At 45.9% G+C, this 17368-nt stretch overlaps 1 protein-coding gene across 5 annotated transcripts in view; it reads right to left on the bottom strand.

Annotated features, from left to right (window-relative positions):
* The window catches only part of raraa (retinoic acid receptor, alpha a), a 219224-nt gene that overhangs the window by 11555 nt on the left and 190301 nt on the right, over positions 1–17368 (bottom strand). For all 5 annotated transcript variants that reach the window (XM_041878242.2, XM_041878252.2, XM_041878267.2 and 2 more), the window contains 2 exons: positions 10420–10568; positions 4557–4698 (listed from right to left, as the gene is read on the bottom strand). In XM_041878242.2, coding sequence (XP_041734176.1) covers positions 4557–4698; positions 10420–10568 — 291 coding nt within the window. The remainder of the gene's footprint in view (positions 1–4556; positions 4699–10419; positions 10569–17368) is intronic.

Raw genomic sequence — 17368 nt, 5'->3', positions numbered from 1 at the left:
CGACAAGGAGGGGCACAGGTTTACCCCCTCGACAGGGCACACACTAACTAACAGAGCTACACACCCAACCACAGTAACACAGCGGGGAACGTTTACGCTGATGGGATGGGGTCATGTACAATGAAATGAACCATCATATAATCTGAATGGTAATAACCAAATTCAAAACACAACAAATCCTATAACTTGAATGGGCACATTCTCTGTCGTACACAGACTGTATTCTAAACACAAGTTCACCAGTAGACATCATACAAACGTGTAGTACATCAGGCTCACTTAGTTAGAAACCAAATTCAAAACCCCACAACTTCATGACATGAATCAACTCTACATTCACGCATACAGTAGTCACCAGCTGAGTTTTAACGGCACGCCTAAGGAAACAAAAATAGTCAACATTGACATTGAAAAAGAGCATTTCCCCAAAAACTGCAGGCCAGCCCTGCCTTTCCTCGACATCACTGACTCCTCTCCCAGGCTTTCCCTGGTAACCCCCATCCCTCCCTTCTCTTTCACTCTCTCTCCCCCTCTGCCTTGGCACGGCCACCTGGCACTGGTCCTGACGGTGTTGTCGGAGCTGTCGAGCGGACGCAAGGTCACTGAGACGTCCCCTAGCAGAGCGGCCGGCCGGCCCGCCCTCCCAGCCTCCTCGGTAGCTCCCTGCAGGCCCCCAGATGGCCAGATCCTCTCCTTCCCCCTCCGACGGAGCCCCGCAACACAACCAAAGTCATCGGCCAGGACACAGGGACACATGGAGAAAGACATCACAACACTACACCCTCACATAACCCTCTAGTACACACACAGATAATAAATAGAAGGGGAGTAAAGGCGTCCGTCCACATGCTTCCCAGTCGAAACCATTCGGAAGAGTTCGTGCATACAGTTTACATACACCTTACCCAAATACATTTAAACTCAGTTTTTCACAATTCCTGACATTTAATCCTTGTAAAAATTCCCCGACTTAGGTCAGTTAGCATCACCACTTTATTTTAAGAATGTGAAATGTCAGAATAATAGTAGAGAGATTTTATTTATTTCATCACATTCCCAGTGGGTCAGAAGTTTACATACACTCAATTAGTATTTGGTACAATTGCCTGCAAATTGTTTAACTTGGGTCAAACGTTTCAGGTAGCTTTCCACAAGCTTCCCACAATAAGTTGGGTGAATTTTGGCCCATTCCTCCTGACAGAGCTGGTGTAACGGTCAGGTTTATAGGCCTCCTTGCTCGCACACGCTTTTTCAGTTCTGCCCACACATTTTCAATAGGATTGAGGTCAGGGCTTTGTGATGGCCACTCCAATCCCTTTACTTTGTTGTCCTTAAGCCATTTTGCCACAACTTTGGAAGTATGCTTGGGGTCATTGTCCATTTGGAAGAACCATTTGCGACCAAGCTTTAACTTCCTGACTGATGTCTTGAGATGTTGCTTCAATATATCCACATAATTTTCCCTCCTTATGATGCCATCTATTTTGTGAAGTGCACCAGTTCCTCCTGCAGCAAAGCACCCCCACAGCATGATGCTGACAACCCCGTGCTTCACGGTTGGGATGGTGTTCTTCGGTTTGCAAGCAGCCCCCTTTTTCCTCCAAACATAACGATGGTCATTATGGCCAAACAGTTCTATTTTTGTTTCATCAGACCAGAGGACATTTCTCCAAAAAGTATGATCTTTGTCCGCATGTGCAGTTGCAAACCGTAGTCTGGCTTTTTTATGGTGGTTTTGGAGCAGTGGCTTCTTCCTTGCTGAGCGGTGCGAAGAGCCTTGGCGTGACCCTGGACAACACCCTGTCGTTCTCCGCTAACATCAAGGCGGTGACCCGATCCTGCAGGTTCATGCTCTACAACATTCGGAGAGTACGACCCTGCCTTACACAGGAAGTGATATGGAAAGTGGTTATCCCACTGGCTATAGGGTGAATGCACCAATTTGTAAGTCGCTCTGGATAAGAGCGTCTGCTAAATGACGTAAATGTGCCCTTGAGCAAGGCACTTAACCCTAATTGCTCCTGTAAGTCGCTCTGGATAAGAGCGTCTGCTAAATGACTAAAATGTAAATGTAATATAGGATTAGTTTTACTGTAGATACTTTTGTACCTGTTTCCTCCAGCATCTTCACAAGGTCCTTTGCTGTTGTTCTGGGATTGATTTGCACTTTTCGCACCTAGGTACGTTCATCTCTAGGAGACAGAACGCGTCTCCTTCCTGAGCGGTATGACGGCTGCGTGGTCCCATGGTGTTTATACTTGCATACTATTGTTTGTACAGATGAACGTGGTACCTTCAGGCATTTGGAAATGGCTCCCAAGGACAAACCAGACCTGTGGAGGTCTACAATCTTTTTTCTGAGGTCTTGGCTGATTTCTTTTGATTTTCCCATGTCGTCAGGCAAAGAGTGAAATAATCTGTCTGTAAACAATTGTTGGAAAAATTACTTATGTCATGCACAAAGTAGATGTCCTAACCGACTTACCAAAACTATAGTTTGTTAACAAGAAATTTGTGGAGTGGTTAAAAAACGAGTTTTAATGACTCCAACCTAAGTGTATGTAAACTTCCGACTTCAACTGTATATTATGATGACATTTTGTGACGTTTTTGTTCGTTTTGGACTTTGGTAAGGGTTTTATCGGCTGTTCGGGAACACAAAACAATTTTCCTTGAGGAAAGCCGAAGTCGGTAGCCGAAGTCTATGCCCCTTCGGCGGTGATTGGTCAACAGTAGGGATTCTTCAATAAAGTCTGCTATCATTCAATCATTCAACAAGAGATGACTCGTTTTCATGCAATTTATTTCATTGAGAAATACTGCACCAAACATCTTAAAATTGCGCGACTAAGATCAAAAACGTAAAAATTAATGACAGATTTGAGTTATCTTAGATAATTCTGACTATTGTGAGGAAGTATATACTGGCTACGGTGTCTCAAAATGGACAAAAAGTACATTATTGTCGCTTTTTTCTTGTTTTTCAAGCGAAGGTTGAAGGGAGTATGCGAGCACACTCATTCGGTTCGCCTAGCTTGGTGCCAAATGAACTGAAGCATGCTGACGCCTTAAGAGTGAACCTATATGGCTACCTTTTGAACTTGAGATAGAAGTTGGCCCTTAACCATTAGGGAGATGAACAGAAAAAACATCTGACCCTATATCAGTTGTTAGGTTCCACTTCTACCTATCCTGTCTATTTACCTTCAGCCATGCAGTACCAAATTCAAGCCTCAAGATGGCAGTGTCATTTCAACCTATCCACCGTCTGTCCCTGTGGTGGGTGTTGCAGAGCTGCCTGCCATAATCCTCATAATCATGATTAATGGGCCCATTCAGAGGTAAGGAGCGCTGAGGATAACTTACTTTACAGTAGGCCTCAGACGGCCAGCCATGTGGGAAACTCGCAGAGCGCTTACAGCTCCATGAAGAGGGTAAATACCATAGTAGAGAGACGACAGAGGGAGAGAGAGGGATGGAGGGAGGAGTGTGCCCGCCTGTGCGTGTGTATATTTACAATGTATACAGTGTGGACCTGTGTGTGTGTGTCGTTAGGCCAAGGTAAGGCCCCTCCGGTCATAGCTCTTTCCTCTCACCTCCACCAATTAGCTCATCTGGTCTGACAGTGTGTGTGTGTGTATGTGTGTGAGGGGAGGGCGTGTGTTCACACAGCCCCAGGGATGCACTGATCAGAGGCGGCGCCTGTTCTTTCACTCTCCGCAGGTGCTAACATATTCATCACAGAGGTCCACTAAGACTCACTATGCTACCACTATTACTGTGCAAAGCCAAACTGTGTATCGGGGCAGTGTACACTACACACACACTGTTCTGATGCTCAATTATTTTATTTATTTTATTTAACCTTTATTTAACTAGGCAAGTCAGTTAAGAACAAATTCTTATTTACAATGACAGCCTACCAAAAGGCAAAAGGCCTCCTGCGGGGACGGGGGCTGGGATTAAATAAATATATATAAATATAGGACCAAACACACATCACAACAAGAGAGACAACACAACACTACATAAAGAGAGACCTAAGACAACACCATAGCATGGCAGCAACACACAACAACACAAGCAAGGTAGCAACCCAACATGAAAACAACATGGTAGCAACACAACATGGCAGCAGCACAACATGGTAGCAGCACAAGACATGGTACAAACATTATTGGGCACAGACAACAGCACAAAAGGGCAAGAAGATAGAGAATGATGATTGTGATCCGAGTTTGTGTTGTGTAGTACAGGCTTGACTGGATGGTGTAGTGTAGTGTAGTTCAGTGATGCATGCTATCCTATCAATCAGAACTCAATCAAATACCCAGACATTTCATCCCAGATGGCAGTTGAACGGAAATTAACTGATTGTCAGTGCATAGTTTAGATAATGGCATGGCCTCTGACTGTGGTTGATGTCCTGACTGGGAGGTGTAGTGTATAGTGTACTGAGGTTAGGGTTGGCAGGATGTTATAGTATAGTATAGTATAGTATAGTATAGTATAGTATAGTATAGTATAGTATAGTATAGTAGTGCAGTACTACTCACACTCCTTGGACATGCCCACTTCCAGGCATTTCTGCAGCCGGCAGTACTGGCAGCGGTTCCTGGTGACCTTGTTGATGATGCAGTTCTTCTCCCGGTGACACGTATACACCATGTTCTTCTGAATGCTCCTCCGAAAGAAGCCCTGAGGACAGAGGAAGGAAGAAAGTGAGCGAGGAGAGGGAGAGAGAGAAAAAGAAAGAGAGATGAGAAGAGATGGGAAGAAGAGAAAGACATTGTCAGTGAGTGTGGGGAGATTCAAGAACCTATAGATAACAATCCCCAGAGTGCTCCACAATGCACTACCAAACACTAAGCTCTTGAAAGACATAGCAATGAATAATCTGTAGGAGCAGAAATATTAACTCCTGTTGCCATCTCATGAGATCACCCATGTACCTTGGTAATGGCCCATTAGGACATTGAGAGATGCTTTTAGGACTTTAAGTAAGTCAAACCGGTTTGGGGATATGAAACACAGAGGCCAATGAGCCTCTAGCTACCTATCCATGACCTACTTTATATATTTAAATGTCCCAGCAAAAATAAATTCTGGGTCGGGGCCAACTGAAAATCATTACAGAGAGAGAACGTTGGTTTAAAATGCTTACAAGCGATCTCAGAACCAAAACAAAACCACTCTCCGCGGATCATTTTGTTTCAGCGGATATCTGAAACAAAATTAAAGGACAGGAGGGTGTCACATACACAAAATCCCCAAACCACGCGTCTCAAAGCTCCGAAACCTAAAAAAACATAACAATAGTTCACAAACAGTGCATCTACCATTCGAGGCATCTACCCCCTTTGTATATTCTGGCAAGAATCTGGCAAGGCAGATACTGTAGATGATACCGTCAGTATCAAGTACAGTGTGGGTAACTCTTCTAGTTATTTTCATTAGTCACTCAATGGGTTAATCACTGGTAATATTGATGGGCGGAGGAGCGATGGTGGGTCATATTGAATCATGGAGGAGAGGGGGTGGGTCATGTTTGGGTGGGCCCGGCTGGCAGGGGAGCGCCACAATTCCAGGAGGAGATTAGCTCTCTGGCCGACAGATGGACTAAAACCAATAATTTGTCCTTCCTGGATCATCGGCTATCCTTCGCTCTCCTCGTCCTCGTCCTCCCCTCCTGAGAGGAGAAATGGCAGGCTGACAGGTGGGGAGTGATCCTATTTGAAGGTGATCGAGAGGAGGAGGAGATGAACAGTATTACTACAGTACACTGCTATGTGTGTTTGATCCATCGATTAAAGTGTTATTGCAAAAACGTGGCACATTGTAAGGGACGGCAGCAACCACAAGAGGCCATCTCAATCTACGGACTTGAACCCCATTGAAAACCTGTGGTTTTAATTGAAGAGGGCGGTCCCATAAGTGCAGACAAAGGATATCATTGATCTGGAAAGATTATTTATTAAGGAATGGTCTAAGATCCCTCCCAATGTGTTCTGCAAACTCATAAAACATTTTTGAAAAAGGCGCAGTGCCGTTATCCTCATGAGTTATTGCCCTTATCCTCGTGAGGTATTGAAAGGTATTGAAAACAGGGGTGCCAATAATTTTGACCAATATCTTTTTGAGAAAAAATATGTTTTACTTGCTAAACAAAATCTCTTTCTATGAGCAATTGTATTATTTTCAAATGTTTTGGAGCATACAATATAGCTCAGTATTTATATGATTTTGCTCATCATTATCAAGGGTGCCAATAATTTGGGACCTGACTGTAACTGTGTGTGTGGTAACGGTTGATTGAGTGGGAAAGGTCTGAAACTTCACAGGAAAAGCATGAATCCTCTCGTACGTTACAAACTGTGCCTAGAGTAAAGCCAGACTTCCCACACTCCCACTGAGTGTGCAGGTGTCCTCGTGCGACCATCTGAAAATGTCCAGAGACTCTGCGTCTCCCGCTCGGCGTCTGCGACAGGCACATTCCTAAAGATGTGACTAACAAGGACAGCCAAAAACACTGCAACAACATCAGAGAGACGAGTAATGGTGGGGGTTTAAGATGCTAGTCTCTTTCGCATTAAAAAAGAGGGTTCATGCTGCGCACCAATGCCTCTGAGGCAAAAACATAAATATGAAGAGAGAGCATGCAAATGTTATGCTAAAGTGTTTATATATCTGGGAGAAAGACAGGGAACATGAGAGAGAGACTCCACTTCAACAACAAACGAGTCATCTCTAAGTAGCTTGGTCCGACCGTATCCCTCAACGCCCCCCCCAGGGTTGGGCTTTGTAGTTGGGCTAGTTAAGGCGATGCTAAATTGCTAACCCTCAACTTACCCCAGTCTCTGATGACTGGCCGTCTTTACATGAATATGCCTGTAGTGTTGAATTATTACGAATGCCAAGCTCACTCACCTCCTGTGAAGAAGACTAGGATAGAGGGGAGGCAGATGCTGAATTTTTGAAAGTTCTGCTCTCCCCGGGACGCCCGGCTGGGGGCAGTGACTAGCAGCTGGCGCTGGGGTAGCTACCACCCGGCAGGGATGTACACACGCACGCTCACGTGTACGCACAGCACCCAGTGAGTCAGTGAGTTTTAGCCAGTTTGTTTCTGATATAGCCAACATGAAGTCTTAGCCATGCTTTCACATCGCACACACACACACACACACACACACACACACACACAAACACACTCTACAGCTCTCCATCAGTAACTAGTATTCAGTCATTAGCCTATTTAATCAGGGACTATTAGACAACAAGGAGCAGTGTGAAGTTAAGAGACATATTAAAAGCTATTGAGGACGTGCAACCGGCAACTCCGTCAAGTGGGGCTTTTCTTCCCCCATAAAAGGGCAGGTTTTCTTTTTTTTTTGTTAACTTTTTCAAATCAAATGAAATTGTATTTGTCACATGCGCCAAAATACAACAGGTGTAGACCTTAGTGAAATGCTTACTTACAAGCCCTTAACCAACAATGCAGTTTTAAGAAAAATGAGTGTTAAGTAAAAAATTGATAAGTGGGGGGGGCAATGCAAATTGTCCGGGTAGCCATGTGATTAGCTGTTCAGGAGTCTTATGGCTTGGGGGTAGAAGCTGTTAAGAAGCCTTTTGGACCTAGACTTGGCGCTCCGGTACCGCTTGCCGTGCAGTAGCAGAGAGAACAGTCTATGATTAGGATGGCTGAAGTCTTTTTAGGACCTTCCTCTGACACCGCCTGGTATAGAGGTCCTGGATGGCAGGAAGCTTGGTCCCAGTGATGTACTGGGCCGTACGCACTACCCTCTGTAGTGCCTTGTGGTCGGAGGCCGAGCAGTTGCCATACCAGGCAGTGATGCAACCAGTCAGGATGCTCTCGATGGTGCAGCTGTATAACTTTTCTAAGTCTCTTTTAGAGGGCAGGTTAAGTTTCATTGAAGGCACACAGAGGCGAGACCTTGCCTCGTGCTAATGTGTTAAAACAAGACTCTGGGGCCTCCTGAGCGGCGCAGTGGTCTAAGGCACTGCATCGCAGTGCTAGCTTTGCCACTAGAGATCCTGGTTCAAGTCCAGGCTCTGTCGTAGCCGGCCGCGACCGGGAGAACCATGGGGCGGCGCACAATTGGCCCAGCGTCATCCAGGTTAGGGGAGGGTTTGGCCGGCGACTCCTGTGGCGGGCCGGGCGCAGTGCACGCTGACACGGTCGCCAGGTGTACAGTGTTTCCTCCGACACATTGGTGCGGCTGGCTTCCGGGTTAAGCGGGCATTGTGTCAAGAGGCAGTGCGGCTAGGTTGGGTTGTGTTTCGGAGGACGCGCAGCTCTCGACCTTCGCCTCTCCCGAGTCGGTACGGGAGTTGCAGCGATGGGACAAGACTGTAACTACCAATTGGATACCACGAAATTGGGGAGCAAAAAGGGGGCAATTTTTTTTTTTTTAAATGTATTAAATTTTAAAAAAACATAATAATGCTATACATTAAAAAAAGGACTGTGTGCTCCAGAAACTCCACTCATCTCTTTGTTTTCTCCTTCCGGTCATCTCTCCTCTCCTCCTCTCCGGTCCTTATGTCCTCTCTTTCTCATCTTTCCTGCTCTTCTTTCCTCCTCGCTCTCTTCCTAATCCCCCTTTTCTCATCTCTCATCTCCACTCTGGATGCAGTGACCCATCTTCCTTTGAGTGTCAACTGGGCTCACTCCTGCAGCACCTCTGTCCCTCCCTCCCTCCAGGCCAGGTGTTATCTTCCCTGGGCCCAGCCATGTGAGGCAAGCCTAATGGTCACCTGTCACCACCACAGCCAGTCATCCAGCCTCCCTCTCTGCCTGCCAGTCTCAGACCATCGCCCTGCCCTCAACCCCTCAACCACCATCCCCTTAAACCCTCAGCCCCATAGCCCTCAACCTCCATGCATTACAGATGAACAGCGAGTCCCCCAGCGCACCACTGCTTTCACAAGCTTACACAACCCCACATGCCTGTCTTATGAAACACAGTACTGCAGATAAGGCGGCCAGATACCACTTCAGAGTGCAGACGGTTGCCTAATTACAGGACAGTGTGGAAGTCAGTGTACCTGCTGCTTTCATAACACGTCTCACATAACCACTTGAAAGGCTCGCTAGGCCTGATCAATGGTGAGAGAAGGGGTGAAGGACGCATACACGGAGAGTGGGGATGATAAGTGTACACGTTGACACTTGCTGAATGAGGGTGCAGCTCTTATGCACTCTTACATTTACATTTACATTATTTAGCAGACGCTCTTATCCAGAGCGACTTACAGGAGCAATTAGGGTTAAGTGCCTTGCTCAAGGGCACAGACAGATTTTTCACCTAGTTGGCTCGGGGATTAGAACCAGCGACCTTTCGGTTACTGGCACAACGCTCTTAACCACTAAGCTACCTGCCGCCCCTCTTCTGCACCCACTTTAGATAACGACTTCATTTGGAGTTGGACAGATACAGCAGATACACACACTCAAACTAAAACCACTAAACGGAAGAAATTCTTCATATAGTTTATGAGAACTGTATAGCGCAATATTATTGAAGCATAGCCCACATCTGGCAGTCCCATCACGTATAGATAGCGTATAGGGCGGCAGGTAGCCTAGTGGTTAAGAGTGTCGGGACAGTAACCGAAAGGTCGCTGGTTTGAATCCCCGCTTCGACTGTTGCTGTGCCCTTGAGCAAGGCAGTTAACCCTCAACAACAACTGCTCCCCGGGCGCCGATGACATAGATGTCGATTAAGGCAGCCCCCCGCACCTCTCTGATTCAGAGATATATTTCAGTTGAATGCATTCAATTGTGCAACTGACTATCCCCCTTCCCTAGATATAGGAGGTCTGAATAAGCGATGGTCCAGTCCACTATTTTTAGGGCACCCCCAAATCCACCCCAACCGGTCTATATATATTATGAACTTTGGATAAAGTTCATGGGAAATGCAATGCATAGCATGCGTTTGAATTTTCAGGGGTGGCTTGGGGTGATGGCCCCTGGGACTGGTTACTCCCGTTCCAAACCAGGACAAGCAGGATATGTGTTAGAAATGTCAACATGGGCACCCCTATATGCATTGAGAACATTGGGCCAGCCCACCATTTACAGAACACCCCCCAGAATCAATGTACAATTTGAACTCTGGATCAAATAGAATGAAGTATAGCACAGAATAGAATGGAATATAGCATAGAATAGAATGGAATATAGCATAGAATAGAATGGAATATAGCACAGAATATAATGGAATATAGCACAGAATAGAATGGAATATAGCATAGAATAGAATATAGCATATAATAGAATGGAATATAGCACAGAATAGAATGGACTATAGCATAGAATAGAATGGAATATAGCATAGAATAGAATGGAATATAGCATATAATATAATATCGTTATTAGGTTAGGTGGTGTCTCACCTTGCAGCCTTCGCAGGCGCTGACTCCATAGTGGTATCCTGAGGACTTGTCCTGGCACACGAAGCAGGGCTTGTAGACCCGCGGGGGAGGAGGGGGCGACGGCGGGCTTGGCACTATCTCCTCTGAGCTGGTACTCTGCGTCTCTATAGCTGTGGGAGAGAGAAGAGGGGGAGACACACACTTAGTACGCACTACTTAATACACACACACACACAGTCAAAACAGACACACACACACTTCCTAACAACACATTCAGCGACAGAGACGACAAGGACAATATCTTGATAAGACAATATCTTGATAGGCCACTTTCGTATCTTGGACAAGAAAGACTACTCTGGGTATTGCTGAGAGAGTCTCTCTCAGAGCACTTGGCAAGAAATAGGCCTACACAGTGAATCAAATCAAGGCTGGAGCCGAAGAGAAAAGCAGGCCATCCTTGTTTACCGGTAACGTTGGGGGTTCCACATATCAATCGAGACAATGTCAGCAGAGGAGATCACATAAGGATGTCCTGAATGGCTGTATAAAGGAACTGGTTTACCCATCTGGGAAGGAACTTGACAGATAACAGTATTCTCTCTAGGCTGTGTGTGAATGAATGGTGCTTCTAGCGAGGAATAATGTTCTGTTGTATAAGATATACGAGTCCTGGTGTATATTGTCACCAGGCGAAATCGAGTGGTATCATCATGTTTTCACATAGAGAGAAAAGGGAAGGTGACAAAAGCTAAGGTCGAGGTGGACATTAAGAACCAGACACCCCAAGGCTGTCCACGTCGACTCTCTCTCTCTCTCTCTCTCTCTCTCTCTAAGATGCTAAAGACGGGCAAATTAACGAAGACAGTCTGTCCGGAGCCCTTGATATGATACCTAAGATTATTATTCTTGAGATAGATAGGCTATTAAAGGGCCAGGTGAGCAGCAGCACTCAGCTGTTAATCCAAGGGCATGGCATATGGGCTGTAGAATGTAAGTAAACAGCAGGCCTCTGGGAGGGTGGAGGTAGAAACATGCTATTGTTGGGTTGAAGTAACAGGCATGGTGGACTTTGCCCTTAATATCATCTGTGTGTTTCACAAAACCATTGTAATCACACACACACACACACACACGTCGGTCATACACTGTAGCACACACACACAAACAAATTGAACTGGAATTGTGACGTCTCGGTCTCGGAGCTGCCCAGAGGCCCGGGCGGCACTCGTGTGTAAATAAACAAACTATATTTAACTCAAGGCTCACGGGTTCACCAGGCTTGCAGTACAGCTGGGGACAGACTCCACGTGACGCAGCAGACAGCCGCTCTGGATGGAAACATCACTGTCTTGCGTGCACAGACGCAAACACACTTATGTCCATCATCCACATAATCTCCCTCTGTCACTCACAGCTTGCGCTCTCTTTGTAATGTGTCTGTGCATGTTTCTGCAGTGTGCATGCTCCCGAAAAACTATTGGAAAGAGTACATTCAGACCACCCAAATACACCAGGCTGATGCACACCAATATGCACACGCTCACCGCTAGAAAAACATTAAAGAAATGTTGTTAAAACCAACCCCAAATTCTCCCAATATCTCCCTTATCATGAGGCAAACATCCAGTATAGCCCCGAGGTTCAGATATCCTGATAGCAGTAACGCAGCTAACTGTAAAGACAACACCAATGAAGCTCACATTGCAGGGACCAACTGCAACACTAATCAGACCCAGGATATAAAGACAATCTAACCCCAGTCTCTGACTCAAAACAGGAAGAATGATGGAGTGAGTGGAAGTCTTTAAAAGTGGGTTACACTATGTAGGTTCCTACAGTATGGCTGATCCATTGGCTGCTGTCTTCAACAGACCAGCAGCATATTGTAACATTTTACATTTTTGTCATTTAGCAGACGCTCTTATCCAGAGCGACTTAGTGAGTGCATACATTATTAATTTTTTATTTTTCATACTGGCCCCCTGTGGGAATCGAACCCACCAACTGAGCTACATCCCTGCCGGCCATTCCCTCCCCTACCCTGTGCGCCGCCCCATGGGTCTCCCGGTCGCGGCCGGCTACGACAGAGCCTGGATTCGAACCAGGATCTCTAGTGGCACAGCTAGCACTGTGATGCAGTGCCTTAGACCACTGCGCCACTCGGGAGGCTACATGTGAGAATACTGTTCCACTATTACTTTGGCCTCTTAGTGCTTTAGCATTAGGGGACAAACTGAAGCTTATTTAGCCCATGTGGCTAGCTTGCTACTGTACAACCTAGGGTGGTCTCCTCATCATTTTGAACTCGTTACCTGTATAAAAGACAACTGTCCACACACTCAATCAAACAGACTCCAACCTCTCCACAATGGCCAAGACCAGAGAGCTGTGTAAGGACATCAGGGATAAAATTGTAGACCTGCACAAGGCTGGGATGGGCTACAGGACAATAGGCAAGCAGCTTGGTGAGATGGCAACAACTGTTGGCGCAATTATTAGAAAATGGAAGAAGTTCAAGATGATGGTCAATCACCCTCGGTCTGGGGCTCCATGCAAGATCTCACCTCGTGGGGCATCAATGATCATGAGGAAGGTGAGGGATCAGCCCAGAACTACACGGCAGGACCTGGTCAATGACCTGAAGAGAGCTGGGACCACAGTCTCAAAGAAAACCATTAGTAACACACTACGCCGTCATGGATTAAAATCCTGCAGCGCACGCAAGGTCCCCCTGCTCAAGCCAGCGCATGTCCAGGCCTGTCTGAAGTTTGCCAATGACCATCTGGATGATCCAGAGGAAGAATGGGAGAAGGTCATGTGGTCTGATGAGACAAAAATAGAGCTTTTTGATCTAAACTCCACTCGCCGTGTTTGGAGGAAGAAGAAGGATGAGTACAACCCCAAGAACACCATCCCAACCGTGAACCATGGAGGTGGAAACATCATTCTTTGGGGATGCTTTTCTGCAAAGGGGACAGGACGACTGCACCGTATTGAGGGGAGGATGGATGGGGCCATGTATCGCGAGATCTTGGCCAACAACCTCCTTCCCTCAGTAAGAGCATTGAAGATGGGGTCGTGGCTGGGTCTTCCAGCATGACAACGACCCGAAACACACAGCCAGGGCAACTAAGGAGTGGCTCCGTAAGAAGCATCTCAAGGTCCTGGAGTGGCCTAGCCAGTCTCCAGACCTGAACCCAATAGAACATCTTTGGAGGGAGCTGAAAGTCCGTATTGCCCAGCGACAGCCCCGAAACCTGAAGGATCTGGAGAAGGTCTGTATGGAGGAGTGGGCCAAAATCCCTGCTGCAGTGTGTGCAAACCTGGTCAAGACCTACAGGAAACGTATGATCTCTGTAATTGCAAACAAAGGTTTCTGTACCAAATATTAAGTTCTGCTTTTCTGATGTATCAAATACTTATGTCATGCAATAAAATGCAAATTAATTACTTAAAAATCATACAATTTTCAGATTCCGTCTCTCACAGTTGAAGTGTACCTATGATAAAAATTACAGACCTCTACATGCTTTGTAAGTAGGGAAACCTGCAAAATCGGCAGTGTATCAAATACTTGTTCTCCCCACTGTATGTGCCCCCATTGCACTCACTTGGTTATTTTAAAAGGCCTTTTTATTGTCATTGGAAAATTATCCAAAAAATGACTAGGGTTCAAAGCCTAAGGGATACAGGCGTACTGAAATATAGGCTAACTACTAAAGGATGCACCCAATACAGAAGCACCTGTATGGCCAAAAGCGAGTCTGCATGAAGAAAAGTAAAAAGGTTCTATATAAAGTATAGCTAAAGTTAAATGCATTCAGTTGTACAACTGACTAGGTATCCCCCTTTCCCCTAAATATAAGCCCTCCTGGGCAAGACTGGAGGCACAGTGACTGTTTACTGCAGTCTTACTCACTGCAGCTCACATGGCCCTCCACCATGGCCCTGAAAGAGAAGGAGTGAGACGGAGAGAGAATGAGAGAGTGAACGAGTGATAGAGGGGCAGAGCAGGAAAAACGTAATGTTATGTATACCTACCGCTCTGATACACCAGTTTCTAGTGCTTCATTCTGTAAGCTCACCCAAATGAAATACAGTATTAACCTTGTTATGTATTTATTTAATGTACCCAGAGGACAAGCTTAGAGAAAAGTCAAAATACAGTAAACACTGCATTAATGAAATAGGGTCCGCTATTAGGGGGGACACAAGAAGAAGTGAGCGGGCTCAGGGTGTGGTAATCGCTCCGAGCTCAGAGACTCTTCTTCCCATCAGTATGTGGATCAGGGAACAGGTCACATGCTAGTAAACAAAACTTCCCCATATATCAGCTAGATAGTAATAAATGTCTCAGGGGCAGTTAAAGAGAGATGCACTCAAAGCACCCTCTTTTTCATTTGGGGTGGGATGAAGGGTTGAGGAAAGATGGAGGGATGTAGAGGGAAATATTTCGCTTTCATTGCCCTTTGGTGTGGTCATCAGCGTTCAGTCTTTGCTGATGCCATTGGCCCTGGCTGGCAGTCATTGCGCTCATGTCAAACTAATTAAACCTCTCTTTACGTAACGCACCACATTTTCTCTCATTAGCAAAAACCCATTCACCCTTTCCCTTCATATTACAACCCTGCATTATTACCAGGTCCACAGACCTATTCACCCCTACTCAAGCTGCCTTCATTAGACGTATGCAACTATGCATACAAACAAACACACACACACACACACACACACACACACACACACACACACACACACACACACACATACACGTACAGTACATAAGCGCACAACAGCCCTTCAGCTATCCACTGAGCCCCCCTGCCACACAGACCTACACAGGCACGCGCACACACACTAACTGTCCTAATGAGAGCACTTTTTTTTTTAAATGGACACAATCTGGGACACAGGACAAGAGTCTGCGAGGGGACTGGTTACTGTAATTAAACACAAATGGCCCAGTTCTGGAGCGCAGAGCTGGGGCATTGAACAGAACAATGGTGGCCCTGTGGGATGGAGGGGCTGACTCAGAAGACCGAGCCCACAGGGCCTGCTGCTACGGCTGCACACCAGCTCTACCACAGCAGTCAATAGAGCACCTCTGGGCAGTGCTACAGCCATTGGTCTGTCTGTTGTTCCCTAGCACTGATAAGGCTAGCTCGCCACTGTAGACACCATGACAGAGAGGCTAGCTTCGCTATACTGTATAAAGGCCCAGCTAGGCTGTCCCTAGTCCTGTAAATACAGTACTTCATTGGAGTGGCAGTGGGTTGATGAACCGTCTATGATAAGAGCTGTACTGAAGGGGGTAAAGGACAATGTTAATGCATCATCTATAGAGATATCGTCTAGATGGAAGTGGATCTAGCCGAGCTGCTCTATCGGAATCACCTCGACCTCAGTGAACCTCCTAGTCTCTATGACCAGTATGACCATAATTAGTGCGGAGCGACTAGTCAAAATTTCAGTTTATTTTAGTTTTTTAAATAACAGCTGTTCTCATTGGTTCTTGCACGGGCAAGCCTGTAGGGCCAGCAGACAGACACAGAGAGGAAGAGAGGGACAGAAATTCACACAGGACGTGACGCGAACGAGAAGGATAGAAAGCAGTTGCTTAGGTTTCTCTACCTGACAATGCATCTAATTGATAGTTGTTGTTCAGCAGTAATAAAAGTATGCCTTATGTACTTTTTTTTGTTATTGTTGTATTTTACCCCCTTTTTCTCCCCAATTTCGTGGTATCCAATTGGTAGTTACAGTCTTGTCCTATCGCTGCAACTCCCGTACGGACACGGGAGAGGCGAAGGTCGAGAGTGGTGCATCCTCCGAAACACAACCCAACCGAGCCGCACTGCTTCTTGACACAGTGCCCGCTTAACCTGGAAGCCAGCCGCACCAATGTGTTAGAGGAAACACTGTACACCTGGCGACCGTGTCAACGTGCACTGCGCCCGGCCCGCCACAGGAGTCGCTAGTGCGCGATGGGACAAGAACAGTGCGCGATGGGACAAGAACATCCCTGCCGCCCCATGGGTCTCCCGGTCGCGGCCTATGACAGAGCCTGGACTCGAACCAGGATCTCTAGTGGCACAGCCTTAGACCACTGCGCCACTCGGGAGGCCTTCCTTATGTGCTTTGAAGAACTACTGAAGTAGTGATTTCGTCAGACAGTAGGCAGCAAGCCAGCTAGACCAGGGTTTTCCTAAACTCGGTCATGGGGCCCCCCCTGGGTGAATGTTTAGGTTTTTGCCCTAGCACTACACAGCTGATTCAAATGATTAAAGCTTGATGATGAGTGGGTTATTTGAATCAGCTGTGTAGTGTGATAGGGCAAAAACCAAAACATGCACCCAGGGGGGGGCCCCTGGACCGTGTTTGGGAAACCCTGAGCTAGACTACTAGCCTAAATGGGATAACTCTTTGGGAAGCACCGTCATAGATGGCTGGCTGACTGCTACTGCCTGAACAGAGATGAGATGATGACTTGGAATAAGTCAAATAAAAATATTTATATATACACACACACAACTGAAATATGTTATTAAAGTAATGTGAATAAAGGATGGTTTATTAATAAGTGATAAGCAGTAATGGGCAATCACTACCATCATTGGGTTTTTATTAATGAAATAATAAAGTCATCATCATACTAAAAACAAATCTGTAATATACACAACCAAAATATTTTATTTAAGTAAAGTAATGTGAATAAATGATAGTTAGAGCCTAATGGGAAGTTAACTCAATTGTTTTATTCTGTGTTGTTACAGCATTCAACCCACATAATGCATTTATTGTAAAAAAATATATATAACATTTAAAAGTTATTATTTTTTTTAAACCGGACCTACCTCAAAAAGCATGAATCGCTCAGCACTAACCATGATACATCTCTCTCTCTGGTTTCTCAGAATGCCCTTTGATGTTCACATTCCCAGACAAACATTCAAAAACACAGTGTGTG

This window comes from Coregonus clupeaformis, chromosome 1 (assembly GCF_020615455.1).
Source record: "Coregonus clupeaformis isolate EN_2021a chromosome 1, ASM2061545v1, whole genome shotgun sequence".
Taxonomy (NCBI): domain Eukaryota; kingdom Metazoa; phylum Chordata; class Actinopteri; order Salmoniformes; family Salmonidae; genus Coregonus; species Coregonus clupeaformis.
The sequence above is the reverse complement of the archived record's forward strand: the minus strand, read 5'-3'. Positions and strand labels throughout refer to the sequence as shown.